We start from the raw sequence: 25,237 nt of genomic DNA, 5'->3' as shown, positions 1-25,237 counted from the left end.
TTATGAATTAACTGTCCGTTTCCTGTGAGGGGCCAATCTGTGTAAAAAGGGCAACTCTGTATAAGAGCTGAGGCTAGGCGGGGCCCTAAACCCCACTTGTTGCGCCTGTCCCTAATCCCTCTGCTCTGCTGGTTTCAGTGGACCAGGGCCCAAGGAACCAACATAGCTCGTAGTGTCTGATAGAACTTCAGAAAGGGCCCTTTCAGAGCTTCTCCTTTCCCCTGTGGGTATGGCTGAACAGGGGGCTCCTAAGCTGGTCTCACTGATCTGCAGAGCCTACAATCCCACAGGTAGGGGTTGGGCACACCTGCCTGTGAGGGACCTGCCTGGCTCCAGTGAATCTCAGGCATTCAGCTCCTGGCTGTCCAGTCCCTAGCCTGCCACTCTTCCAAGAGATTCAGGCCCAAACTCTTCACTCTTCATAGCCCCCTGCTCACCAACTGTGCTGGGTTGGGTCCCACAGTCCCTTTAGTGTGACACTTTCCTATGAAATTGGACTCAGTGGGACCAAACTGTGCTTTCATTCTGGTTTCTTTGTTGGTTAGAGTTGCTGCGTGCACTTGTGTGAGCACAGGGTCCCTGCCAGGTCTTGCCTTGGCTCCTCTTAAAAGTTTCTATGTGGCCCCCACACTGCAGCAGTGAGCCCTGGGCCAGTTCTCCACGCGCTCCATCTCCCCAAAGGTGCAGAGTCTCTCTTGGTCAGGGCTGGCTGCAGCCTGCCAGTGTTTCAGACAGTTTTAGGAGATACAGTTTCTCTCTGGAGCTCTCCCAGTTGGCACTGCAGCTATGGATATGCTGCTCACCATGTGAGTGTAGCCTGAGTCTCCCAGACTTTGTATATCCTTCCAAGTCTCTCTCAATTATGGTTGGTGGTTTCCCTCTGTGGGACCAGGGCCCTGCTCTGGGAGGGGAGGGAGCCATTAAGCTGTGTTTTCTGTCTGTTCTCTCCTCTGCTGCAGGTACCTCACACAGGGTATTTTCCCCTCAACTTATAAAATCTCTTACCAGATGGTGCAAAGCATCCTCTGTACTCCTTGGCTTCAAAAATTCATATCATGTTCAGTTCACTTGTGGGAAGATTAGCTGAAAATCCATGCTGGGGGCACAGGCAAGTGGGCTTAGCTTGCCTGTCGTCTTCTTTTTTTTTTAATATTTTATTTACTTTTTAGAGAGAGGGGAAGGGAGGGAGAAAGAGGGAGAGAAACATCAATGTGTGGTTGCCTCTCACACAGCCCCCACTGGGGATCTGGCCTGCAACCCAGGCATGTGTCCTGACTAGGAATTGAACTGGTGACCCTTTGATTCACAGCCCACACTCAATCCACTGAGCTACACCAGGCAGGGCTTGGCCGCCATCTTCTGAATCCCCATTTTCTATATTGTCTACTCCATACCTCCCAGACAGTGTATAGTCACTGGGGTACAAACATAACTAAAACATGTTCCCTGCTCTTAAGATCTTGCATTCTAGTAGAGGAGGAAATAATTATGTCAACAAAGAGAACCCAGCGTGGTATAAGCTCTAGCAAAGGTGTGTATTGTTATTATTTAATAATGTCATATGGTGGGGAGAATGATGAATTCTCTATAGAATGAGCATTTAGTGGCTCATCAAAGGGAATTTAAAGGCTGTGAAAGAGTTTACCAGGTAGAAAAGGCATGAAAGGGGACCACATTTCAGGCTCAATAGCCATATGTGTATAATGGCTGCTGTATTACACTGTAGTAGGACTATAGCTTACTCTAAAAGTCTCCTTTCAGGTCTTACCCACGTCCCTGTAACTTCTGGCAATGCCACACCCATCTTCTCCCATCCCCCCCCCCACCTGCCAGTAACGTTTGAACCATTTCATTGTTCTGGTTTTGACTCCTGTGTCTTCCCTCCTGGTTCCTTTTATTGTACCCCATCCAAAACGTGGGCACCCACCCCTTGATTTAGGCCTGGACCTCTGCCCGCCCCTCCACATGTTCCTTGTTTTTATTTACATCCTCTCATCCCAGATCAGCTCATCTGAAAGCACGCTCATCTTCCTTCCTGATCCTTGCTAAACTTAGATCTGCCTGCCATGTTTCACCATTTCAACCTTGAAGAGTCATCCTTGACAATTTCCTGTCCTCCATCACCCATGGTCCATAAGCTACCAAATCTTGTGGATTCTTCCTTAATGAATCTGAATTCTGTCTCTTCCATTTCTGCCATCCAGTTAGTCTGGTACTTTGTCATTACTTCATATCCAGGCTATCTGAAATAATTTTCCTCTGTCCAGTTCATCCTGCAGATCATGGCTTGGCATTTGACATCCTATATATTTTTATCAATACTTTATCCTTCTTCCTTAGCCTTACTGTCTGCCATTCCATCTAAAGTTTTATAGTAATATTTAAATCAGGTGGCCAACTTGTCTCCCAAACATTACTAGCCTCCATTTAGCATTTACAGAAATTCTATCTGCACACACAACAGTCAGGAAACACATACACTTGTCTGCCTCTTCTGTGGAGATACTTGTTCTAATTTAAGTGACTCCTTCCCTCTGAGCTTCTATAGCATTAATTTACCACATTATTTTAGTGTAGTTTCAGGTGTGATACTTGCTGCTCAACCAAAGTGTTAGCAGTTTGACTTGTATTCTTTTGTGTGACAGTCAAATGATTATTAATTGATCATTCAAAAAGTCCTTCCTTGATCTAAATATTAGCTTTGGCTTTTTTTCTGAAATGTATATGTTGAGGTTCAATATCTTTTATTTGAAACATTCCATTATTTATGAGAAAAATGTCAGTTTTCTCAGATGGAATCTTTAACCTTATGATGTAATACAATACAATTCTGTAAACGCAGGGATAGATATTACTGGAGAGAGACTGAAGTAAACATCTCTGAGGATTTTCCTTTAGGTTGACACCGTCAGAATTGTTCACATTCATTCTGTCATCATCCTGCGACGTTCTGATAAGAGGAAGGATCGGGTGGAAATTTCTCCAGAGCAACTATCTGCGGCCTCGACGGAGGCGGAGATATCCTTATTGGTTGATAAGAAGCTTTTATGTGCTATGGGGCTTCTAGGCCAGGTTCCTCTGTTCCCTTAGCTTGCTTTAGGAGACTGCACAGGTTCTCTTCCTGGTGGCTCGTTCTCAGCTTTCATATTTACCCCCTAGATCCAATTGCTTGGTTAATCAGAATTTTTGCCCCCTTCTCCTTTTGAGTGGCTTTAATTGGAAGAATTAGAAATTTCTAATATTCCTGTTTTCAAATACCAAAAGATGGCAAGGTCAAATCCTATGACAGAAAACTCTATGCGGAGTACCTTCCTCCTTCTCTCCACCAAACCTCTTCAGTCCCCTCTCCCACCATCGATTTTCCTAGTATCATTCAATTTCTAGGCTTTTTACTATCTTGGTCTCTATCATTTGGGAGGATTCTCTTTTGAGGCTGTCTCAAAACAAATGCCATGCTAAAAACTGAATGCAATATTCCATGTTAAATACCACCAAAGAGTGATCAAACAGGACATTTGCTTCCCATAATCTGGATTCCCTACCTCAGCTATAGCAAGTTAAATTTGCATCAGTAGTTTTAGTAATTTATCAGTCTTTTGGATAAGTTAATAACTTTTAAAAATAGGTTGTATGTATGCATAGTATAAATTTTAACAGGAACAAAAAGGTACACAAAATAAGTATTTTTCTCCAATCTCTGTGTTCCAGTTTTCCCCACCGTCCCTCTCTGGACATAACCAGGGTTATCAGGTTTTCATGTATCCTTACATATAAATTCTGTGACTATAGAAATTTATGAATATTTTCTTGTTTTTCAAAGTACTTAACACATTCTGCATTTCACACATGTGTACATGTGTCTGTAGGACCAATTCCTAGAGGTGGAATTGCTGTTACCCTGCACACTCACAGACTGTGTGTGTTGTCAAAGTTTTGTTTTTGTTTTCTTGCTACCAGGCCCTGGTAGACCCAAGTTTTTGATTGTTGCCACTCTGTAATTGTATCTTATTTTTTTAAGGGTTATTTGTATTTTCCTCTGAAGTATCTGGTTATTTCCTTTGCCCATTTTTCTATTTATTTGGAAATCTTTTTCTTAATTTATAGGCACTCTGTGTGTTAAGAAGATTAGCCCTTTGTGATAAGGATAGTGATTTTTCTCATCTTACTCAGGGTGTATGAGTTTTTGTCCAGATTGTTTTTGCGTTTTTATATAATCAAATGTAGCATGTGTTTTTGTGGTGTGTACCTTTTTTAAAGCTCTTTATTTTGAAATAATTATATAGATTCATTGGAAGTTGCAGAGATAGTATAGAAAGGTCCCTGTTCCCTTCACCTTGTACCCTTCTCCTAAAGGTTACATTTTACATAATTTATAATATAATATGAAACTGGGAATTGACATTGATACAGCATGTTGTTCTACACCATTTTGTCACATGTATAGATATAGGTAACAACCATCGCAGTCACAATGTAGAACTATTCCATCGCCATAAAAACCTACCTCATGTTCCTCCAGTATAGTCACCCTACCCCAACCCTTGGAAGTCACTAATCTGTTCTGTATCTGTATAATGTAATTTCAAGAATGTTTGGTAAATGGAGTCAAACAGTCTGTGATCTTTTAAGACTGGTTTTTTTATTCTGCCCCTCCCCACATTCCTACCCTTACCACCATTAATCTCTTTTCCATCTCTTCACTAAGGATTGGATTTTCTTGTTTTTCTACATGCCTGGTAATTTTAGGTCACATGCCACACATGTTTTTTCTCTTGCGTGCTGGATGTGTTTGCACTTACTACTACACATAATTTCTCAGCTTTCTTTTCAATGGTATTAAGTTACCCAGAATAGTTGGACCCTTTAGAGTCTGGCCCTGAAGGTTTGCTGTGTGGGCCCTTTCAGAATGGGAGTCATCCCCCCCCCCCGCCCCCCCCCCCCCCCCCCCCCCCCCCCCCCCCCGCCACACACACACGCACTACTGACGCAAAACCCTTGGGAGCGCCCTGCCCGATGCCTCCCAAATTGTGAGCGTTACCATCCTGGCTGGCGGGGACAGCCACCAGTCCCTGTCCAGCCTGAGCTCCCGGCATGGTTCCCTTTCATCCCTCCAGGTGGTTCTCCCCCGGCCTCATGTACTCTCCTCACACGCTTGTGCTGAGCCGCGGTCTGCGGAATACTCCAGGGGGACCCTCTGCGGTTAGGCAGCGTCCTCGCCCTGCGCCACGCTCTTCCCTGCGGTCCTCTACCTCGCTCACTCTACCGATTGAACTGTCCTAAACCCAGGGAACTGGCGAGCTCCACCTCAATTTCCCTTTCTGCTCTGTGGCCTGGAAGTTTTCTGAAGCACTCATCTTGTTTGTTTCCCACTTACTGGCTTTCCTGTTTCGTGTAATACAGTTTGTTTGCTTGTCTCAGGCAGGAGGGTAAGTCCAGCCCTTTTTATTTCATTTTAGCCAGAAGCAGAAAGCCCATTCATTGGTATTTAAACAAACAAAAACAAACTTTGCCAAAATAAAATTCCCAGAAAATAATGATATAAAAGATATTTATTATTGTGATTATAATCTGTTATTAATCTATAATAATCTGTTATAGATTATAATTTTATAATCTTTATACATTATAAAATTATAATCTATTATAACTTTTAAACTAAAACTAGTCCATTCCCAAAATGGGAGAGGGATGGCTGGATGCATTGTCACATGTTAATGTGCTAACATGACAATGAGTGCTGTTAAGCACTTAACTCAGTGCCAGGCATGATGCTAAACACCTTGCTTGGATTACCTCAATTACTTTTCACTGCTGTGTGAGCTGGATTTCCCCCCAGTCTGCAGCTGAAGAAATGGGTTTAGAACAGTTAAGTGATTTCTTTTGGCATTTGAAAGTAAAAAAAAAAATACTTAAAATGTATTCTTTCTCAGACTTAGTTGTAAAGAAAGGATTATTGTGTTTTGATGTAATTTGCAGGGAAGTGAGCCAGCATGTTACACTTTAGCAGCAGCAGGCTCAGTGAGCAGCAACAGAAGGGGACACCTTATGTCTGAGTTGATTTCTTATCTCAAGTTAGAGATTCAGAATTAATGGCAAAATTTTATTTCTAGAATGAAGGAGGAAAATATTCCTTTGGGGGATATTTCCAGACAAACGGGGAGACTGAACTAAGTTTATTTGGTCTCTGAAACTACCCTACTTGCTATTGTTGACATTGGCAGCCTGCCAGAGAGAAATCAAATAAATTTTTTAAATCTTACATTTCTTTTTCAAAAATTGGAGTGGGATAGAGCTAGAAAGAGAGTAGAAGAATATTTAAGGTAGTAATGTGACTTCAAAGGATTAAAAAAGTTCTTCAGATAGCACACTAATAAGTATTTGAGTGATCAAACATTAGCTAAATTAGATTAAGAGGATGTAACTATATATAATAATGGGAATCAAATGGATTCCATTTTTAAAGGTTTTTTTTTTAAAGATTTTATTTATTTATTTATTTTTAGAGAGGGAAGGGAGGAAGAAAGAGAGAGAGAGAAACATCAATGCGCGGTTGCTGGGGGCCATGGCCTGCAACCCAGGCATGTGCCCTGATTGGGAATCAAACCTGCGATGTGTGGTTCGCAGCCCACGCTCAATCCACTGAGCTACACCAGCCAGGGCTGGATTCCATTTTTAAAAAAGAAACACCTTTTTTTTTTTTAAATAGGAAGTCCATGAAATTCTGGGCATCAACCTTATTTCATTCTTTTATTGACCCTATATTGTAAGTGGTTTGTTTTAAACCTCAGGATACTCTATGAGCCATTATTAATATCACAGATTTTGTTCCTACCAGTTGAAGAAAATTCCTTGACAGGCACACAGGTTGGCTGAACTAACAGGTCGCCCCATGAGAGTTGTGGGCTGGTATCATTCCCATCCTCATATAACTGTTTGGCCTTCACATGTTGGTAAGTATAATGGGGTTGCAATATTTATTGTTCTTAGAAATACACGTAGTTTTCCTTTTCTTTTCTATGACATGGGCTATGGTTGTTTTAAACCAAAATCTAATTATCCTTAATCAGGTGTCCTTATTTTTATTGTGTTATGTTTTTTTTAAAAGATTTTATTAATTTATTTCTAGAGACAGGGGAAGGGAGGGAGAAAGAGGGGAAGAGAAACATCAATGTGTGATTGCCTCTAGCTCCTTCTACTGGGGATCTGGCCTGCCACCCAGGCATGTGCCCTCACTGGGAATCAAACCATGGACACTTTGGTTCATAGGCCTGCATTCAATCCAGTGAGCTACCCCAACCAGGGTCTATTGTGCTATGTTTTAAAAGTGATGATTTATATCATATTGATTATTTTTAATAGAGATAAATTTTCAGTGCTCTATTTTGACTGTTTAGGAAATCAAGATTAACTAAAGCCTTACAGTTGGCTGATATTAAAAAACATGTAACTTTGCCCTGACCTGCATGCTTCAGTTGGTTGAGCATTGTCCCCTAAAGCCAAAAGTTGCCAGTTCAATTCCCAGTCATGGCACATTCCTGGGTTGTGGGCCACGTCCCCTGTTGGGGTTTGTGCAAAAGGCAACCAATAGATATTTCTCTCCCTTTCTTTTTCCCTCCCTTCTCCTCTCTCTAAAATAAAGTCTTTTTTAAAAGGTAACTGAAAATTGGTGATTGCTGATTGCTGAATGTCACTGTCCCACACACTCCTGTATGAAGGGTGAAATTTACAAAACTGATGTTCACAATCTCTGTTTTACACACATTCCATCCTAGCTGTTGGAGTTCTCAGCCTGCCTCCTTAACACTCTAATCAGTATAATGCTACAAAATTACTTTCTCTCTTTTTATCTTTACCCCTTCCCTGAATCATGGTTATTTTGTTGTTGTTTCTACCTGACTTTCCTGAAGTAAAATAAATAATTGTACTTGGGGAAAGTAAAATAATATTCTTGAATACTTAACTGCATGCTACTGGTTTATGAATGTTTTCTTCTCTAATCCTCATGGCAGCCTATGAGTTGGAAATCTTTCCCTCTTGGACTGAGGATTAAATAGAGGCTCACAAGTTAACTAAGCAGCAGAGCTGAGGTTTGAACCCAGGTCTGTCTCCTAAGTCTGTGCTCTTCCCATGGTGATGTTCTATTTCTAGTTATAGGGGCTTGAGTGGATTGCAAATTCTATATTCATCTTTGCTGTGATATAAATGCCAAAATATCCACAGCAGTGCAGTGTCCAACTTTAATAATAGATGAGTGGTTCTGTATCTAGAGTAGTGATTCTTAGTGTGGGGAGGGATACTTCTCAGAATCATCTGGAAGAGATTTTGTAAAATGTACTGTACTAAATTCATTTTTTTCCAACCCAGACATACTGTTAGAACCTCTGGGAGTAAGCCATAGGTGGGTATATTATGAAAAAGCTCCTCAAGGAATTCTGGTTCATGGCCCCAGTTAAATACTGATTTAGAATAAGGGAGGTAATGTACTTGCTCTGTTTCTTGCTGACAGAAACTTACACCTGCCCACTGTAACATAGTAGTGGCAGGCCTAAGATACCCCATATTAACAAAAAATGTGTAATTAAAATGGTTCTTTCAATGGAAAAGAAAAAGTTTGAAACTAGAACTTACAATAACAAGAGTAGAGGTGTCTTTAACTTTTATTTTGACATAATGTGAGGGTGAAAGTTGGTAAAACAGTACAAAAAATTCTTGAATACTCTGTGCCTAGATTTGCCAAATGCTAACATTTACAATATTGGCTGTGTCATTCTTTCTACTATATCCATACATACCCGTGTGTATGTGTATTTGCATCTGAGTACAATGTTTTCCTTGAAGTATTTGAAAGTAACTACTCTCCTAAATACTTTTACTCCTAAAAGTAGACACTACTCTCCTTTATTCCCAAATACTTTTCAGTGTGAATTCCCTAAACACAAAGATACTCTCTTATATAATTATAGTACATTTATCAAAATTGAGAAATTAATATTGATATAATACTGTTATTTAAATTATTGACCTTATTTAAATTACTGACCATATTTGAATTCTTTAGTTGGCTCACTAATGTCCCAATAAAGGTTGGTTTTATAGCTATGAATGTATTCCTGTAAAACCTTAATATCACTGAATAAATTCAGTGTTTGATTGTACCTAACTTTTACTCAGTAATAAAAGCTATTGCTTTCTTGCCACCACCAACACTAAAATCAGATTTGGCTCAAATTTCTCCTATGGTAGTGCCATCAGCCAGAAAGAGGTAAGTACCAACTGCTAATGAAAGTGGAGTGTATATTCCTGAGCAATTATTGGAGCTCATATTTCTGAACAGTTATTGTCACTATGGTAATAAGTTAGAATTGAAAGGATGTAAAATTTTGTAGTAAGAAAAGTATCTCCCTAAGAACTTAGGGAAAAAAACAGTATCAGTCTCTGAAGTTTAATACCCAAAAAGTGTTCATAGTTCAGAGAATGATTGAATTTTCCTCTCAGGGGTGGAAGAGCCAAGCCGTTAAATAAGAACCTAGGGAAGCATTTGCGATGCAGCAGTGAGAGTAGTTAGTTAGAAAACCAGGGTACTGGAGGATGTAACTGAAAAAATCAACTGTAAATCATAAAATGATTAAGGGGCCAAATGAAAATAATTCAACACAGTGGATTTGGAGCCTGGAGCATTGAGATCTTACCTGGAAACAATAATTCTTAATGGGATAAGCCAAAGGAACAAATAACAAACTCTAATAAAGGCTATGCTCAAAGAGACTTCTAAGAGTGTTAATATTTTAAACTGCAAATAGCAAGTTCAGAGAGTTATCATACCATGAGCGCTGGGAATACCAGCTTTGGATTCTGTTAGGAAGTAGGTCTGTGTTAAAATCCCATTTCAGTCACTGTTTTTTTTTTTTTAATCCCAATTCTTAATATTTTATTGTTTATGCTATTACAGTCATCTCGATTTTCCCCCTTTGTTCCCCTCCACCCAGACCCCTGGGTAATCCCCACACTGTTGTCCATGTTCATGGGTCATGCATATGTGTTCTTTGGCTCCTCCCTTCATCTTCTTTCATCCAGTCTCCATCCCCCTCCCCTCTTATAGCCGTCAGTCTGCTCCATGTTTTGGTCACTTACTAGCTGAGAAGACCTTTTAACCTCTGTGCCATAGTTTCCTCTCTGACAGAAATGGAGAGTATGTTATGGTCTCAGAGTTGTTAGGAGCAGTATAGGAAATCATGTATATGGCATTTTATTCTATGTTTATCACAATACCAAAGATAGTTACCAAAGCATTTATTGATAAAACTATAGAAGACAAAACACACACACACACACACACACACACACACACACACAGCATAATTAAATACCTAAAGTTGAAGGGCAGAGAACATTTGAAGAATTAACAGTATGAATATCTTTCAACTAGATCTCAAAATATTTGTGGTAATAAAACTATGGGTAGAACTAAAGAAAAAATAATCTCCCAACTAAGCTGGTGTTCACAATGAATAGATTGCTGTGGATTTCCAGAGCCTAGGGGGCTTCGTAGATAGAAAGATATAACTCATCTCCAAACAGCTGTTCAAGAATTGAGTCAAATGGGTCCTGTAGTAGCAAGCCTTGGGGGGGGAAAATGAGTGATGACTAAAAACAGGTTGATTTAAAGTCTGTACAGTAAGTATGTTTAATAGGAAAATAATTCCAAGCTATGTTAAAAGAATGACATGTGAGAAGGGGTGGGATTTTTTTCCATTAAAGATAAGGTGGGGAGGGAGAGGGATGTGGCAGTGACGTGTATTTGTGTGTATGTAACAAGCATTTGAATGGTTTTTATGATGAGGTTACTAGTAGAATTAGGTTAAGTTCTAGTGGGTTAAATAAGACAGTGTTTTAAACACATTTTATAGGCTTATTGCATAAATGATTATTCAACAAATATTGGATACCTCTATGGAATAATGCAATCATGATTTCTGCTGTCTTGGAACTTAATGATTTGGACTTTATGATTTTGTGGTGAAGAAAAACACAGTACTAAGGTTAAAACAAAGAGTAACAACAATAAAGAAGAAATAGAACATTTGTACCATCAGTTTAAACAGGGTAAACACCTATAAAAATGAAAGCCTCAGGATTAAGAAATAAACACAATAATATATCATTAAAGAGAAGCTAGAAACCTAAAAACTTGATCAAAAAGTAGCAGGCTAGGTTAAGCTATATGGAGAAAATAAAAGCAGCAGTTACATCATTAGCAAAAGGGTGAGAGAAGATAGGTCATTCTGTAATAAAAGGCACAGTAAATAATGAAACTAACAATGTTAAATTATGTTCCCTACCATAGAAATAAAATATACAAAGGACAAAGTTTTCCATGTAAGGAATAGAAAGGAAACTATTCATTCCTTCAAGAATATAAAGTGAGGGTTTTGTTGTTGTTGTTTTGGGCTAGGGTTTCCAAAGGCAAGGGTAATATAGGTCAAGGAGACACACTAAAACTTTAAAACTTGGAGCAGACTGACAGCTGTCAGAGGGTTGCGGGGGCAGACTGGATGAAAGAAGATGAAGAGATTAGCTAAAGAACATATGCATAGGCCATGGACACAGACACAGTGAGGGCCAGAGGGAGGGGAGGGCAAGGTCTGGGTGGAGGTGGGCAAAGGAGGGAAAAATAGGGGACATCTGTAATAGTGTCAGCAATAAAGAAAATAAAAACTAATAAGAACAACTGTACTTGAACAACAATAAAAAAGTTTACAAAAAAAAAACTAATAAGAAAACAATGAAAATCAGACTTGCAGAAAAATTGCAAGAATAGCATGAAGAACCAGATTCAACAATCGTTAACCTTTTGCCAAATTTGTTTTATTATTTCTCTCTGTATCCCCCCAACACACACATTACCTGAAAGTAACTTATTTTTCAAGAACAAGGATGCTCATGTTCATAAGCACAGTGCTTGAACAACACTGCTGTTCAGGAATTTGATATAATTCCCTTTGTAATATACCAAATATATTCAAATTTTGCCATTTATCCCAATTGTTCTTTATAGCAGTTTTCCCTTTCCAGTCCAGGATCCAATCAGATCATGCATGGCATTTAGTTTTGTGCCATTTTAGTCTCAAATCAGGGCTTTTTCTCATTCTGAAAATTCTGAACTCCCCACTTCCTCCTTTACTTTCAGCAGACAACACCCTTCCTACTTTAATAGAGGAAACAGAAATAATTAGAAAGGAATTTTCTCCTTTTTTCTTTACTCACCTACTTATTACTGTACCCATATTCTTCTTTTCTCTCTCATTACAATAGGGTATCCTTTCTTTTGGCTAATACCCACCCACCCACTCCTGCTCTCAATTTTTGCCTCCCATGTTCTTAAGAACCTTACACTGTTCATTATACTTCTCTCTCTTATATCTGTATCCCTTTCTGCTGTGCTGGATTCTACCCATAATTTATTTGTTCCTTCCACAAATAAGTTAGAGTGTGTGCTATGTGTCTGGCCCTCTTCAAGGTGCTGTGGAGAAGGCAGTGAAGGGGAGAAATAAGGTCTCTACACTCGGGGAGCTTTCAAACATGCTCATACCTCACATGGAGAAGAAAACACAACAAAAAACTTTTCCCAGCCCCACTTCCCCTTCAGGTACATACTGTATTTCTTCTCACCATTCACTCACACTGCATACTCCACTCTAGTCTGGCTTTTTAGCCTATCACATTGTTGAAGTGGATCTTGCTAAAGTCATCTGTGACATCCATGTTGAAAATCTAATGAACATTTTAAGTCTCTGTCTTATGTAGCATTTGACATTGAGACTATTCTCTACTTCTTGAAACACTTCCCAAGTAATCGTGAAGAGTGTGTGACTCTTAAGGGAAGAAACTAAGTGAGGCTCAGAGTTGAAATATATTGTCTAAAACCAGACAGCTAAGTGGTAGAACCAGTATCTGAACTGAGGTTTGTATGAATCAGGGTTCTAGACATTTTGTAGTGTCTTGCTTTGATCCAAGACAGAAGTAATGACACCTTTGTTGGAGCATGGTAGTGGCTGAGGAGGGAGTGCTATTTATGAAAACAGGAGATGGAGAAAGCATAGGTTTGGTGATAGGGAAAGAGAGTTGAGTTATGTCATCCTCACACAGGTAACTTTCCGGAATTTTACCTGTCCATGGTTTGCAAAAGTAAAAGGAAGGTGATTCAAATAATGCAGGCTGTTTCATAAGTCTCATGAGACTTGGCACTATTTTAAAATTTCTCTTATAATTCAGGCTGTTCCTAATTTTGAGACCTGCTAAATTCTTTCATACAGAGTCAGGTAATAGGCACAGCTATAAACAGTGAGGCAGTGACTAAATTTATCACCACAGTTGGTTGGTCAGATGAGCCTCCCATGACAGGCAGATACAGGCTGCAACTTCAATTAAGCAGTTTGGTACAACCAGTCATTTTAACAAATTTATTTTTCTCAAACAAGCATTCTGTTCTAGAGGTTATAAGTCAATACTCCTTAGATTCATTATAAATAATTTTTTTGATATTATAATACATTTGTAATGCCTTTCTTAGCAAACAGGATTAGGTGGAAACTCTATTAGGACAAAGTATAGAATAAGTGAAGGCTAAACTGTAATTTTACTGTAATAATGGCTATCTCAGGGCTTGCATTGTTTATATTTATTGTTTTTTTTAGAGAGGAAAGAGCAGAGAGAGAGCAAAACATCAATTTGTTGTTTTATGTACTTGTGCATTTATTGGTTGCTTCTTTATGTGTCCTGATGGGAGATCGAATCCAGAACCTTGACACATTGGGATGATGCTCTAACAAACTGAGCTACCCAGCTAGGGCTTCAGGGTTTGTATTTCTTAAAAAGATTTTATTTATTTATTTGTAGAGAGAGGGGAAAGGAGGGAGAAAGAGAGGGAGAGAAACATCAGTGTGTGGTTGCCTCTTGTGTGCCTCCTACTGGGGACTTGGCCTGCAACCCAGGCATGTGCTCTGACTGGGAATCAAACCAGTGACCCTTTGGTTTGCAGGCTGGCACTCAATCCATTGAGCCACACCACCCAGGGCATGGGTTTGTATTTTTGTAGCATTTGTGTATATTGTCTCCCATTCTTTTAAAATTCTTTATTGTCAACTTTGTGACCTGTGATTTCTGTTTTAGGAAAATTTTTAATCAAGAGTAAATGAAAAAATACTGTTCATACTATTCTACTTTCATACCAGGAAATAGGAAGTGTGACTCTTTTGTCCCTTTAGACTGTTTCACTGTCCTGTACTTCTCATAAATGTGAACGTCTCCTCTCAGAATGTGTCTCTAGTGTTTACAAACAAATATTTTTCATGTAATGTCCCTAAATGCAAGTGAACTACAGCATATGGTATTCAGCTGATGAAATAGTGATCTGTTCTAATGATGAAAGAAAAACTGGATAATGCAGTTGCAGAATTTTCTCTTGGGTGGCACTAATTTAGAATAAACTATATCTTACAGATTTGGCATTTAGGAGGTCAGTTAGAAGTAACTAAGATATCTGAGGAAAATAATGTAAAGCAGGGCAAGGGGCATAGGACATGCCTGTGGGGTGGGGGTGAGGTTTACATTTTAAGTAATATGATTAAGTCTTACGGAGAGGTTAACAGCTGAGCAAAAATATGAAGGAAGCGAGGGAGTTGGCCAAGCACATATCTGGGGGAAGAGTGTTGCAATCAGAGAGGAATAGCCAGTGTGCCAGGGCCCCCGAGGAGGAGTACCTGCAGTGTATGAGGAAACATAAGGAGACCAGTGTGGCTGGAGCTGAGTGACAAAGAGGCAGAATGGTAGAAAATGAGGACAAGGTGGTAATGGGTGCACTAGGAAATATGTAGGCAATTGTAGGACACTGTGGATTTCTAACTTTTATTCTTAAGTGTGATTGGGAACCATTATAGAGTTTTCAGCAGAGGCATGGCATGATCTGGCTTCACTTTTGGAAGGATTGCTGAATACAGGGTTGAGAACAGACTGTAGGTTGATAGCAGGCTATTGCAGTGATCCAGATAGAAGTGATGGTGGCTTTGTTGAATCATGGTAGTAGTTGAGGTGGTAGTAAGAAGTGAGCAAATTCTAGTTATATCTTGAAGGTAGAACTAACAGGATGGTGAGTTGGTTATAGGGTATGAGAGTGAAAGGAATAAAAAATGTGCACAAGTGTTTTTTTTTAGCTTGCACACCTGAAAGGATGGAGTTGCTGCTGATTAAGATGGGGAAGCTTTGGGAGGCATTAGATTTTGTGGCGGAAATCAAGTGTTTGCTTTGGACACATTGAGTTTCCAATGTCTGTTAGGCAAGTGATACTCACCTAGGCTGGCATTGGTTCATGAGTTGTCTGTGATCAATGAGATAAGGAGCTTAATACTGAACGTAAATCATCTGTGACACTAAGCACGTAGTGTCATTTTTTTCCCTTAATACTTGATCAGTAAAGGAAGCAGTGCATTAATCTGCATGCCAGCTCAAGCTCTTGTCTCCTTGTGAACAGGTAACAAATAGTTCATGGACAGGTATTCTGTGTATCACTGTATTCAGACATCCAAGTCAAATTGTCAGGTAGATAATTGATATACAATTCTGGAGTTTGGCGTAGAAGTCTTGGAGTAGAGTTTATTGGGTATGAGTTGGGAGTGGCTAGCGTAGAGATGAGGTATGTGGCTTCTGTATGAAGCCACAGAACTGGATGAGATCTGCCAGGGAGCGAGTAGAGATAGAGAAGAGAGAAGGACTGAAGACTTAGTCCTTGGTATGCCAATATTTCGAGAGTGGGAAGAGGGGAAGGATCCAGCAAAAGAGACTGGGAAAGATTAGCAAGGACGTTAGGATAGATGGGAAGAGTAGGAGTGTGAAGCCAAGTGAAGGCATTTCAAGGGGGAGGCAGTCAGGTAAATTGAGGACCAAGAGTAGATCATTGGTGATCTTGCCAAAAGCAATTTGGGTGGGATAGTGTGGACAGTAATCATTTTCAGATTCAGACAATAATTCTTCAACAATGAGGTTGAATGGAAAGAATGCTTACAAAGTACCTTTGATGTGCTAGGCATTGTGCTAAAAAACCTTGCAATTTTTAAAATACAAAAACCCTGTGAGAGTAGGGGTGATGCATATTCTTATTTAACTGATGAGGAAATAGGCTTAGAGGTATTAAGATTTTTACCAAGGTTATATAACACTACGGAGATCATTCACACAATGCTTTTCATTTTCAGCAACAGTTTTCAGTATTTCCTTCATATTCATTGCTAGGTACTGTTTGGTCTCGCTCTTTACTTAGAAAACACCAGGGAGAAGTCCCAATCTAGATCAAAAGGTGTAAGTGCAAAAGAATGTTTAGGGACATGCTGCCAAACAAAGTGAGCATAAGTCACTGGACCAGACCATGCACTGCAGTGTTTTGTTATGATACCTGATCTTTTATATCCTTCATATTAACAATGGTCTGAAGACTTCAGATCTTCATATTTTGCTTCTGTGTAGTCTTTCCTAATCTTTTAGTTAATCCTTTCAAATATTGTTATTTGGTACCTGTTTATGATTTCCTTTGCAAAAATCGCATAAGCATATTGTGAAATTTTGTTTCTACTCCTTGGAATGTTGAATTTAATTCTATTACAGTCACTTTTATACAGTGGTTTCCTCTTAAGAATTTCCTCTGTAATAGTTCTACACTTCATTCTTTATTATCAAGTCTAATGTATTCACTTCCCTAGAAGCTGTCCATCAAGAAGTTTATCCTAGGAAATCTTTTTGTTTCCTTTCAATGCCTTCCTTTCCCTTTAAGTCCCCTAGGAAAAGTTATCGAGTTTTGGGGGCTAATCAAAGTTTTCCATTTTTCTCTCTCTATGCTACATTTCATAGCAGGACTAGTGTTGGGCTAGGCAGTCTACAGTTATTAATAAGTTTCCTTACTTAAGTGCAGGCCTCCCATAGTATTTCTCTAACCTAGTAAAATATTTATGCTTTGACAATCATATTGTCCTGAGAATATATCTCTTTTTTGCCTATAGAATCTAAATCCTGGGAGGATTACATACGACACAGTTTATTGACAGCAGATTTTTATTTTTATTTACAGATGTTCGTACACAAGCCATGTACCAGATGATGGATCAAGGCTTTGTAGGACTTATTTTTTCCTGTTTCATAGAAGATAAAAATACAAAGGTATTGTGTGTGTGCACACATGTGCACATCTATATCGTGTGTGTATACACACACGGAATGGAGAAGAATCATTTTGTAATTTTGATAGGGTGGTCAGGGAAGGTTTCAGTGAGAAAGGTCATTGAGTTAGGACCTGAAGAAAATGAGGGAGCAAGTCTTGTGGATTTCCTGGGGGAAGAGTGTTTCAGGTAGAGGAAATAGTCAATGCAAAGACTCTGAAGTGAGTGTGTCATGTTCAGGGGACATCAAAGAAGCCAGTGTGGCTGCAGCAGAGTGAGGAATACTGTGACCATATGTCCCAGTTTTCGTCCATTAGTCCCGGTTTTACCCCATTCTCCCAGTCTCCTATTCAGGTAATTCACTTCTTGGAAGTGTCCTGATATGTACCATAATTCATTTGGTCATGCTACGTGGAGGGGTGAAAGATAACTAGGGCCAGATCTTGTCTGGCCTTGACTTTGAGTTGAGAAGCCACTAGAGCTGCAATTTTCCACCTTTTTCATCTCATGGCACACACAAATTAATTATTAAAATTCTGCAGCACACCAAGAAATATTGTTTTGCCCATCTGAAAAAGAATAGGTATAATTTTGATTCATTCATACCGGACAGCTGTTGTGTTGGCTGTTGCAATTTTTTAATTTGACAATTTAGGGGAAAAGGGGTCAGTGCCCCTGACTAAATAGTCAGGTATTGCGTGTTTTAAAAATTCTTGCAGCACACTGCTTGAAAATTGCTAGGCTAGAGAGTGATTTCATATTTTAATGGGATATTTCTGGTTACTGTGTTAGTAACAGATTGGACAGCAGGTGGGGTTGGGAGCATGGGGAGGGTGGAGGTTATAGAGTCCACAGTATATGTGAAGGCAGTTAGGAGGATATTGGAGTAATCAAGAAAGAGATGATGGAAGTTTGACCAGGGCGGTAGGAGTGGAGGCAAAGAGAAGTGGCCAGATTCTGCATATATTTTGATGGCTAGTAATAGTAACATGTGCTACCATTTGCCACCTGTCGTATGGCACACACTCATTAGGTTTTTTACCTAAATATGCTCTAACTCTGACAACAAGCCTATGAGGATTATTATGCATATTTTATGGATGAGCAAACTGAAGCTCAGAGATGTTAAACAACTCGATCAATGGCTGGTTTTGCCTTTCTGTATTTAGAGTACTTCTTTTTGAATTTTATGTTCATGTCAAGAGATTTGGTATGTGTCAGTTCAAACAAAAAAATTACTTTTTAACATTGTAGGTATGAATTTTGCCAAAAATATCAAGTGTGTTCTATCTTTAGTACATTAGTTAGATTCTCAGAATCTGTGTTAACAATAATTATTCTTCATGGGAGTAGGGGGGAGAAAACTGTACTTGAACAATGATTAAAATAAAAAAAAAAACAAAAAACACACAATAATTATTCTTCAATAAATCACTTTTCCACAAACACAGAGGTTCAGTATTTTGAACTTTATACTTCGTATGAAATGATTTTGGTTTTGTAATGATAAATTTATTTGTTGTTATTATAAAAACTTGTTGAATAAGTTTGTCAGCTTCCAACAAAGCAGTTTGAATACTCTGGTTCTCAGTTTCTTGGTCCTCATGTTTGTGAATAGTTCTCTGCTTTCATGTGAGCAGATACTTGATTGTAGCCATTCCATTGTTGGGTTAGTTACATGATACTTCTTACAGAAACTGATTCATGGTATATTCCATGTTTGTAATCTCTTTCAAACTTCCACTTTCAGAGTGGCCTTTGAGTTTTAGGTTAGAGTCTAGTAAATTGCTATACATTTTTCAAAATTAATCCTTCTCTGGGTAACCTTTCTTTTTTCTTATTTATTTATTTTTTTGTAGACTGGCCGGGTACTGTACACTTGCTTTCAATCCATTCAGGCCCAGAAGAGCTCAGAGTAAGTATGACAGAGATGCAGGTATGTATTGGTGTGTTAATCTCTAGTCCTGGAACTTGATTGTTTTGTTTCATTTTATTTCTCTCACTGGTAAGACACTGAGAATTCTGTAGTCTACTTATATCCATTAACATCTCTGTAAGGAGTTAGAATCTTTTTAACATCTTGGATATTGGGGACATAGAGAGCTGGGATCATATAAGCAGTCTTTTCATTGCAATTACATCATCACAGCCCAGTCCTGCATTTCCTTTCTTGCAATTATTCTGAACAGAGTTGCAGTGCTGCTTTTCCTTCTTACCTGTGAATTATAAAACAAAGACTGAGGATGCAGAGTACTATAGATTTGTATAGAGACACTGTTTTTGCTGTTCCATAAACTTGATTTTAGAATTATATTATCACATTCAAATGTTAAATGAGGTTAGTTTTCTCATTTAAATTCAATTCAACTTAAATTAGAAAATCGTAATATATACTCTATGCTAAGCAGTATGGTAGGCAGTGAGGATGCAAAGATGAAAGCAAAGTTCATTATCTAGTTGGGAAACAGAAGCAAAGACTATCTTAATTTTTTTATAATAATTGTTAATTTATTTTAATAGCATTGTAGCATTGCTTGAAATAGCAGTGAACTGGAAAAAAAACAGATGTCTGTCAGTACAGAGTGATTAAGTAAAGTATGCATCCAAATAATGGATTAATGTGTAGTCATTAAAAAATGTGAGGAAGCTTGATAGTAATACAGAAATAGCTCCAAGATACATTTTTTTAAATAAAAAAAGGTGAGGTACAAGAATATTATATATAGTATGCTACCATTTGTGTAAGAATATGGAGGGAAATATATACATGAATATACCAGCATACTTGCTTATAGATACATAGAACGTATGAAAGGAAACACCATAGGAGAGAGGAAGTGGGAGTGAGGAAGTAGGGGGTGTGGAGACTTTATTATCCTTTATATAGCTTTGGGATGTCGAACCATACAAAAGTGTTCCTTCATCAAGTAACTTTAATTTCTAAAATTTTCATCAAAGTAATGGATGCACATGAATAAAAATATCCAATGGTATGGAAGAAGTTAGAATAAATAGTCTCAGTCAAAAGGAACCACTTCTTTCTCCTAATTCTGTTTTTAGTTCTCATGTTTATTTTGATATCTCTAAATAATATACTTTTGATATCCTTTCTTAATTTACTAATTTTAGATAATATCTATTCTTATTATTATATTATCTTGCTCTCACAAATGAAGGTTTACTTGCACTGCCCCATCTTCATTTTGTTTGAGGCACTTTTATTACTACTTTTCATTTTTCTGTTGGTTACTTTTCTAATCTTAAATGAAGTTTACCCTTTTTATTTATTTTATCAACAACAGACAATGGGCAATGTCTTTAGGCTCCCTACTGTTACTTGCAGTTTTACCACAAACCTTTATGTTTTCACAGTTGCAAATAATTTTGTTCTGTGTTGTAAAAATAATTGTGTAAAAATAATCTGTGCTTCGTCTACTAGTTGATTCTAAGAGTAGAAAATAAAGCATTTATATTATGATTATGTAAATATTATTCCATGTAAAAACCAAGCAGTATAAAGTGATATACTTTGATTCTATTTTCTTTCTTGTATATCTTGCTTTTTTATAAGGTTTTGGAATGGCTTTCCCCTCTTTAATTTTCTGCCTTTATCACCTTACTGAGCTCCAAATTCTTGGGAGTAATATAAAATTCTTTGGATTCCCTGCTTTTCCTAGGATTGTTCCCTGAAACCCTCCTTCTTCCTGCCCTAATCTGGTCTCAGTTGATGTCCTGGCACTTTCCTTCATTATCCTCCTGGGTTGGATCTGTTGTTGTCTGGCTTTCATGTGACCTTTCTTGGTTCACTCTGTCATTTTGCTGTTAAAGACTTCTAGTAACTTCCTAAGAAATGTGCACATTTGAACTAAACCTTCTGAGCCCGTGCTTGTCTGAAGAAAATTATTCTTTATTAATAACCTTAATGGAGAAAGAATTCTATATCAACATTTTCCCTCTCAGAACCTCAAAGGCATCATTTCATTGTTTTTAAACATCCAGTGTTGTTGATGATTCAACCAGTCCAATTCTTATTCTTTTGTAGGGGACTTTTTTTTTCCTTCTCTGACAGCTTTTAAGAACTTCTGTATTCTTGAGGTTGTGAAACTTTCTGTGATACAGCTAAGTTGTGGTTATTCTATGATTGAAATTGGCAGATCAGACAGCACTTGTCCTTCAGCTCTGGGAAATTCTCTACTATTGTTTTTTCCTGTATCCCCAGGTAGAACAATCCATAACCTACCTACTACCTGGGAAGAAGAAATACTATTTATAATTCAATCCAATCCCATAATTTAAAGATCCTCCAAGTTTAAATCACTCTGGGGGATAATTTCCCAATCCTTTAGTTGCTTCCCTTTCTCCTGATGTTTGACTCCATAAGATGGCATCTGCAGTGTTGGGGAGGTGACGTAAACAACCTTATGCTGAAGAGAAAGACTTCCTGGTGTGCTGGTTTTAAGAGTCAGGGCAGCAGTCCTTCTATTCATGGTCAGTGCTCACCTTCACTTAGCCAATATACTGTTTTAAAAAAGATTTTATTTATTTATTTTTAGAGTGAGGGGAAGAGAGGCAGAGAGGGAGAGAAACATCCGTGTGTGATTACCTCTCACATGGCCCCAACTGGAGACCTGGCCTGCAACACAGGCATGTGTCCTGACTGAGAACTGACAACCCTTTGGTTTGCAGGCCAGCACTCAGTCCGCTGAGCCACACCAGCCAGGGCCCAATACACTTCTCTCACATGGACTTCATGCCCCAACATAAAGTGATACATTAACAGCTTCATCTCTCATGACTATTTCTGTCCATGTCCACTAAATTAGTAGAACAGATGTGTCATGTCCTTTTCTCTATTCTTTTTTAAAATATATTTTATTGATTATGCTATTACAGTTGTCCCATTCCCCTCCTTTATTCCCCTCCACCCTGTACACCCCCTCCCACCCACATTCCCGCACTTTAGTTCATGTCCATGGGTCATATATATAAGTGCTTTGGCTTCTACATTTCCTATACTATTCTTAATCTCCCTCTGTCTATCTTCTACCTACCATTTATGCTACTTATTCTCTGTACCTTTTCCCCCTCTGTCCCTACCCACTCTCCTGTTGATAACTCTCCATGTGATCTCCATTTCTGTGATTCTGTTCCTATTCTAGCTGTTAGCTTAGTTTGTTTTTGTTTTAGGTTTGGTTGTTAATAGCTGTGAGTTTGTTGTCATTTTACACTTCATATTTTTATCTTCTTTTTCTTAGATAAGTGTCTTTAACATTTCATACAATAAGGGCTGGGTGATGATGAACTCCTTTAACTTGACCTTATCCGGGAAGCACTTTGTCTGCCCTTCCATTCTACATGATAGCTTTGGTGGGTAGAGCAATCTTGGATGTAGGTCCTTGCCTTTCATGACTTGGAATACTTCTTCCCAGCCCCTTCTTGCCTGCAAGATCTCTTTTGAGAAATCAGCTGACAGTCTTATGGGAACTCCTTTGTAGGTAACTGTCTCCTTTTTCTCTTGCTGCTTTTAAGATTTTCTCTTTATCTTTAATCTTGGGTAATGTAATTATGATGTGCTTTGGTGTGTTCCTCCTTGGGTCCAACTTCTTTGGGACTCTCTGAGCTTCTTGGACTTCCTGAAAGTCTGTTTCCTTTGAGAGATTGGGGAAGTTCTCCTTTATTATGTTTTCAAATAAATGTTCGATTTCTTGCTCTTCCTTTTCTCATTCTGGTACCCCTGTGATTCTGATGTTGGAATGTTTAAAGATGTCCTGGAGGTTCCTAAGCTTCTCATGTTTTCGAATTCTTGTTTCTTATTCTGTTCTGGTTGAATGTTTCTATCTTCCTTCTGGTCCACACCATTGATTTGAGTCCTGGTTTCCTTCCCATCACTGTTGGTTCCCTGTATGTTTTCCTTTATTTCACGTAGCATAGCCTTCATTTTAAAATCTAATTTGCAACCCTATTCAATCAATTCTGTGAGCATCCTGATTACCAGTGTTTTGAACTGTGCATCTGATAGATTGGCCGTCTCTTTGTCGCTTAGTTGTATTTTTTCTGGAGCTCTGATCTGTTCTTTCATTTCGGGCTTTTTTATTTTTTTGGTCTCAGTGCGCCTGTTATGTAATAAGGGCGGAGCCTTAGGTGTTCACCAAAGTGGGGCGACCCACATCGCCGTGTTATGACACTGTACGTAGGGAAGGGATTCGAGAGGGAACAATGCCATTTGCTCAGCTCTCTGCCGGCTTTCAGTCACTTCCCCCGCTACCCACAATCAAATTGGACCCTTGTGCTGATTCCTGGGTGGGTGGGTTTGTGTACATTCTAGGACCCTGTGGGTCTTTCCAGTGAACTCTCCTGTGAGGCTGGGAGTTTCTCCCACTGCAGCCTCAACCCCCACAGGTGTTCTCAATCAGCCTCAACCCCCCACAGGTGTTCTCAATCAGAGGTTTGAGGCTTTATTTCCCTGCACTGGAGCTCTGGGTTGTGTAGTCTGTCTTTGCTCCCCAGTTGGTCCTCCCAATTTATCTGCGTGTGAATATGGGACCACCCAGTCTACAGTCCGCCGCCTTGCCCACCCTGATCCTCCAGCTGCTGTCTTGCCGAGAGTACTTTCTGTCTGGCTGCCCGTCTCCACCCCTCCTACCAGTCTGGATGAATATTCCTTCTTTAACTCCTTGGTTGTCAGACTTCTATACAGTTTGATTTCCTGTCAGTTCTGGTTGTTTTTTGTTTTTAAATTTGTTGTTGCCCTTCTTTTGGTTGTGTTAGGAGGCACAGTGTGTCTACCTACGCCTCCATGTTGGCTGGAAGTTTGAATGGACCTTTCAAAAGATACATGTTACTTTTCTCTGTCCCTTGATAATTCCTTCCCCTGTATTTCCTTTCTCTTTCTGGTACTATTAGTCAGATATTAAAGGTCCTAGGTTGACCACAGTGACCCTTTTAAGTCATATTTTCTGTCTCTGTTTTTGTTCTAATTTCTCAGGTATATTGTTGATTTAATCTTCCAATGCATTCATTGAAGGTTTCTTTTTTTTAAAAAAGATTTTATTTATTTTTTAGAGAGGGAAGGGGGAGGGGGAGAGAGAGAGAGAGGGAGGGAGAAAGAAACATTAATACATCAATGTGTGGTTGCTGGGGGCCATGGCCTGCAACCTAGGCATGTGCCCTGACTGGGAATCGAACCTGCGATGTGTGGTTTGCAGCCCGCGCTCAATCCACTGAGCTACCCCAGCCAGGGCTGAAGTTTTTTTAAATATATTTTATTGATTATGCTATTACAGTTGCCTCATTTCCTCCCCTTTATTCCCCTCCATTCTGTACACCCCCTGTCACCTGCACTCCCTCCCTTTAGTTCATGTCCTTGGGGAGTACATACAAGTTCTTTGGCTTCTCTGTTTCCTATACTATTCTTAACCCCCGTTTCTATTTTCTACGTACGATTTATGCTACTTATTCCCTGTACCTCATCCTCCTTTCTCCTTCTCCTCCTCCCCCTCCCCTGTTGATAACCCTCCATGTGATCTCCATTTCTGATGCTGTTCCTGTTCCAGTTGTTTCCTAAGTTTGATTTTGTTTTTTGGGGTTTTTTTTTTAGGTTTGATTGTTGATACTTGTGAGTTTGTTGTCATTTTGCAGTTCATATATTTGATTTTCTTTTTCTTAGATAAGTCTCTTTAACATTTCATATAATAAGGGCTTGATGATGATAAACTCCTTTAACTTGACCTTATCTGGCAAGCACTTGATCTGCCCTACCTTTCTAAAGGAAAGCTTTGCTGGACAGAGTAATCTCGGATGTAGGTCCTTGTCTTTCATGACTTTGAATACTTCTTTCCAGCCCCTTCTTGCCTGTAAGGCTTCTTTTGAGAAATCAGATGGTAGGCTTATGGAAATTCCTTTGCAGGCAACGGTCTCCTTTCCTCTTGCAGCTTTTAAGATTCTTTCCTTATGTTTCATTGTAGGTAATATAATTGTGATGTGCCTTTGTGTGTGCTTTCTTGGGTCCAACTTCCTTGGGACTCTCTGAGCCTCCT

At 39.0% G+C, this 25,237-nt stretch overlaps 1 protein-coding gene across 3 annotated transcripts in view; it reads left to right on the top strand.

The window, feature by feature from the left end:
- Positions 1–25,237, top strand: part of BRCC3 (BRCA1/BRCA2-containing complex subunit 3) — a 54,117-nt gene that overhangs the window by 15,069 nt on the left and 13,811 nt on the right. For all 3 annotated transcript variants that reach the window (XM_036016717.1, XM_028522959.2, XM_036016716.1), the window contains 4 exons: positions 2,899–3,018; positions 6,863–6,950; positions 17,114–17,202; positions 19,061–19,116. In XM_036016717.1, coding sequence (XP_035872610.1) covers positions 2,899–3,018; positions 6,863–6,950; positions 17,114–17,202; positions 19,061–19,116 — 353 coding nt within the window. The remainder of the gene's footprint in view (positions 1–2,898; positions 3,019–6,862; positions 6,951–17,113; positions 17,203–19,060; positions 19,117–25,237) is intronic.

The sequence above is a fragment of the Phyllostomus discolor genome, chromosome X, assembly GCF_004126475.2.
Source record: "Phyllostomus discolor isolate MPI-MPIP mPhyDis1 chromosome X, mPhyDis1.pri.v3, whole genome shotgun sequence".
Taxonomy (NCBI): Eukaryota; Metazoa; Chordata; class Mammalia; order Chiroptera; family Phyllostomidae; genus Phyllostomus; species Phyllostomus discolor.
This window is presented reverse-complemented; position numbering and strand designations above follow the sequence as displayed.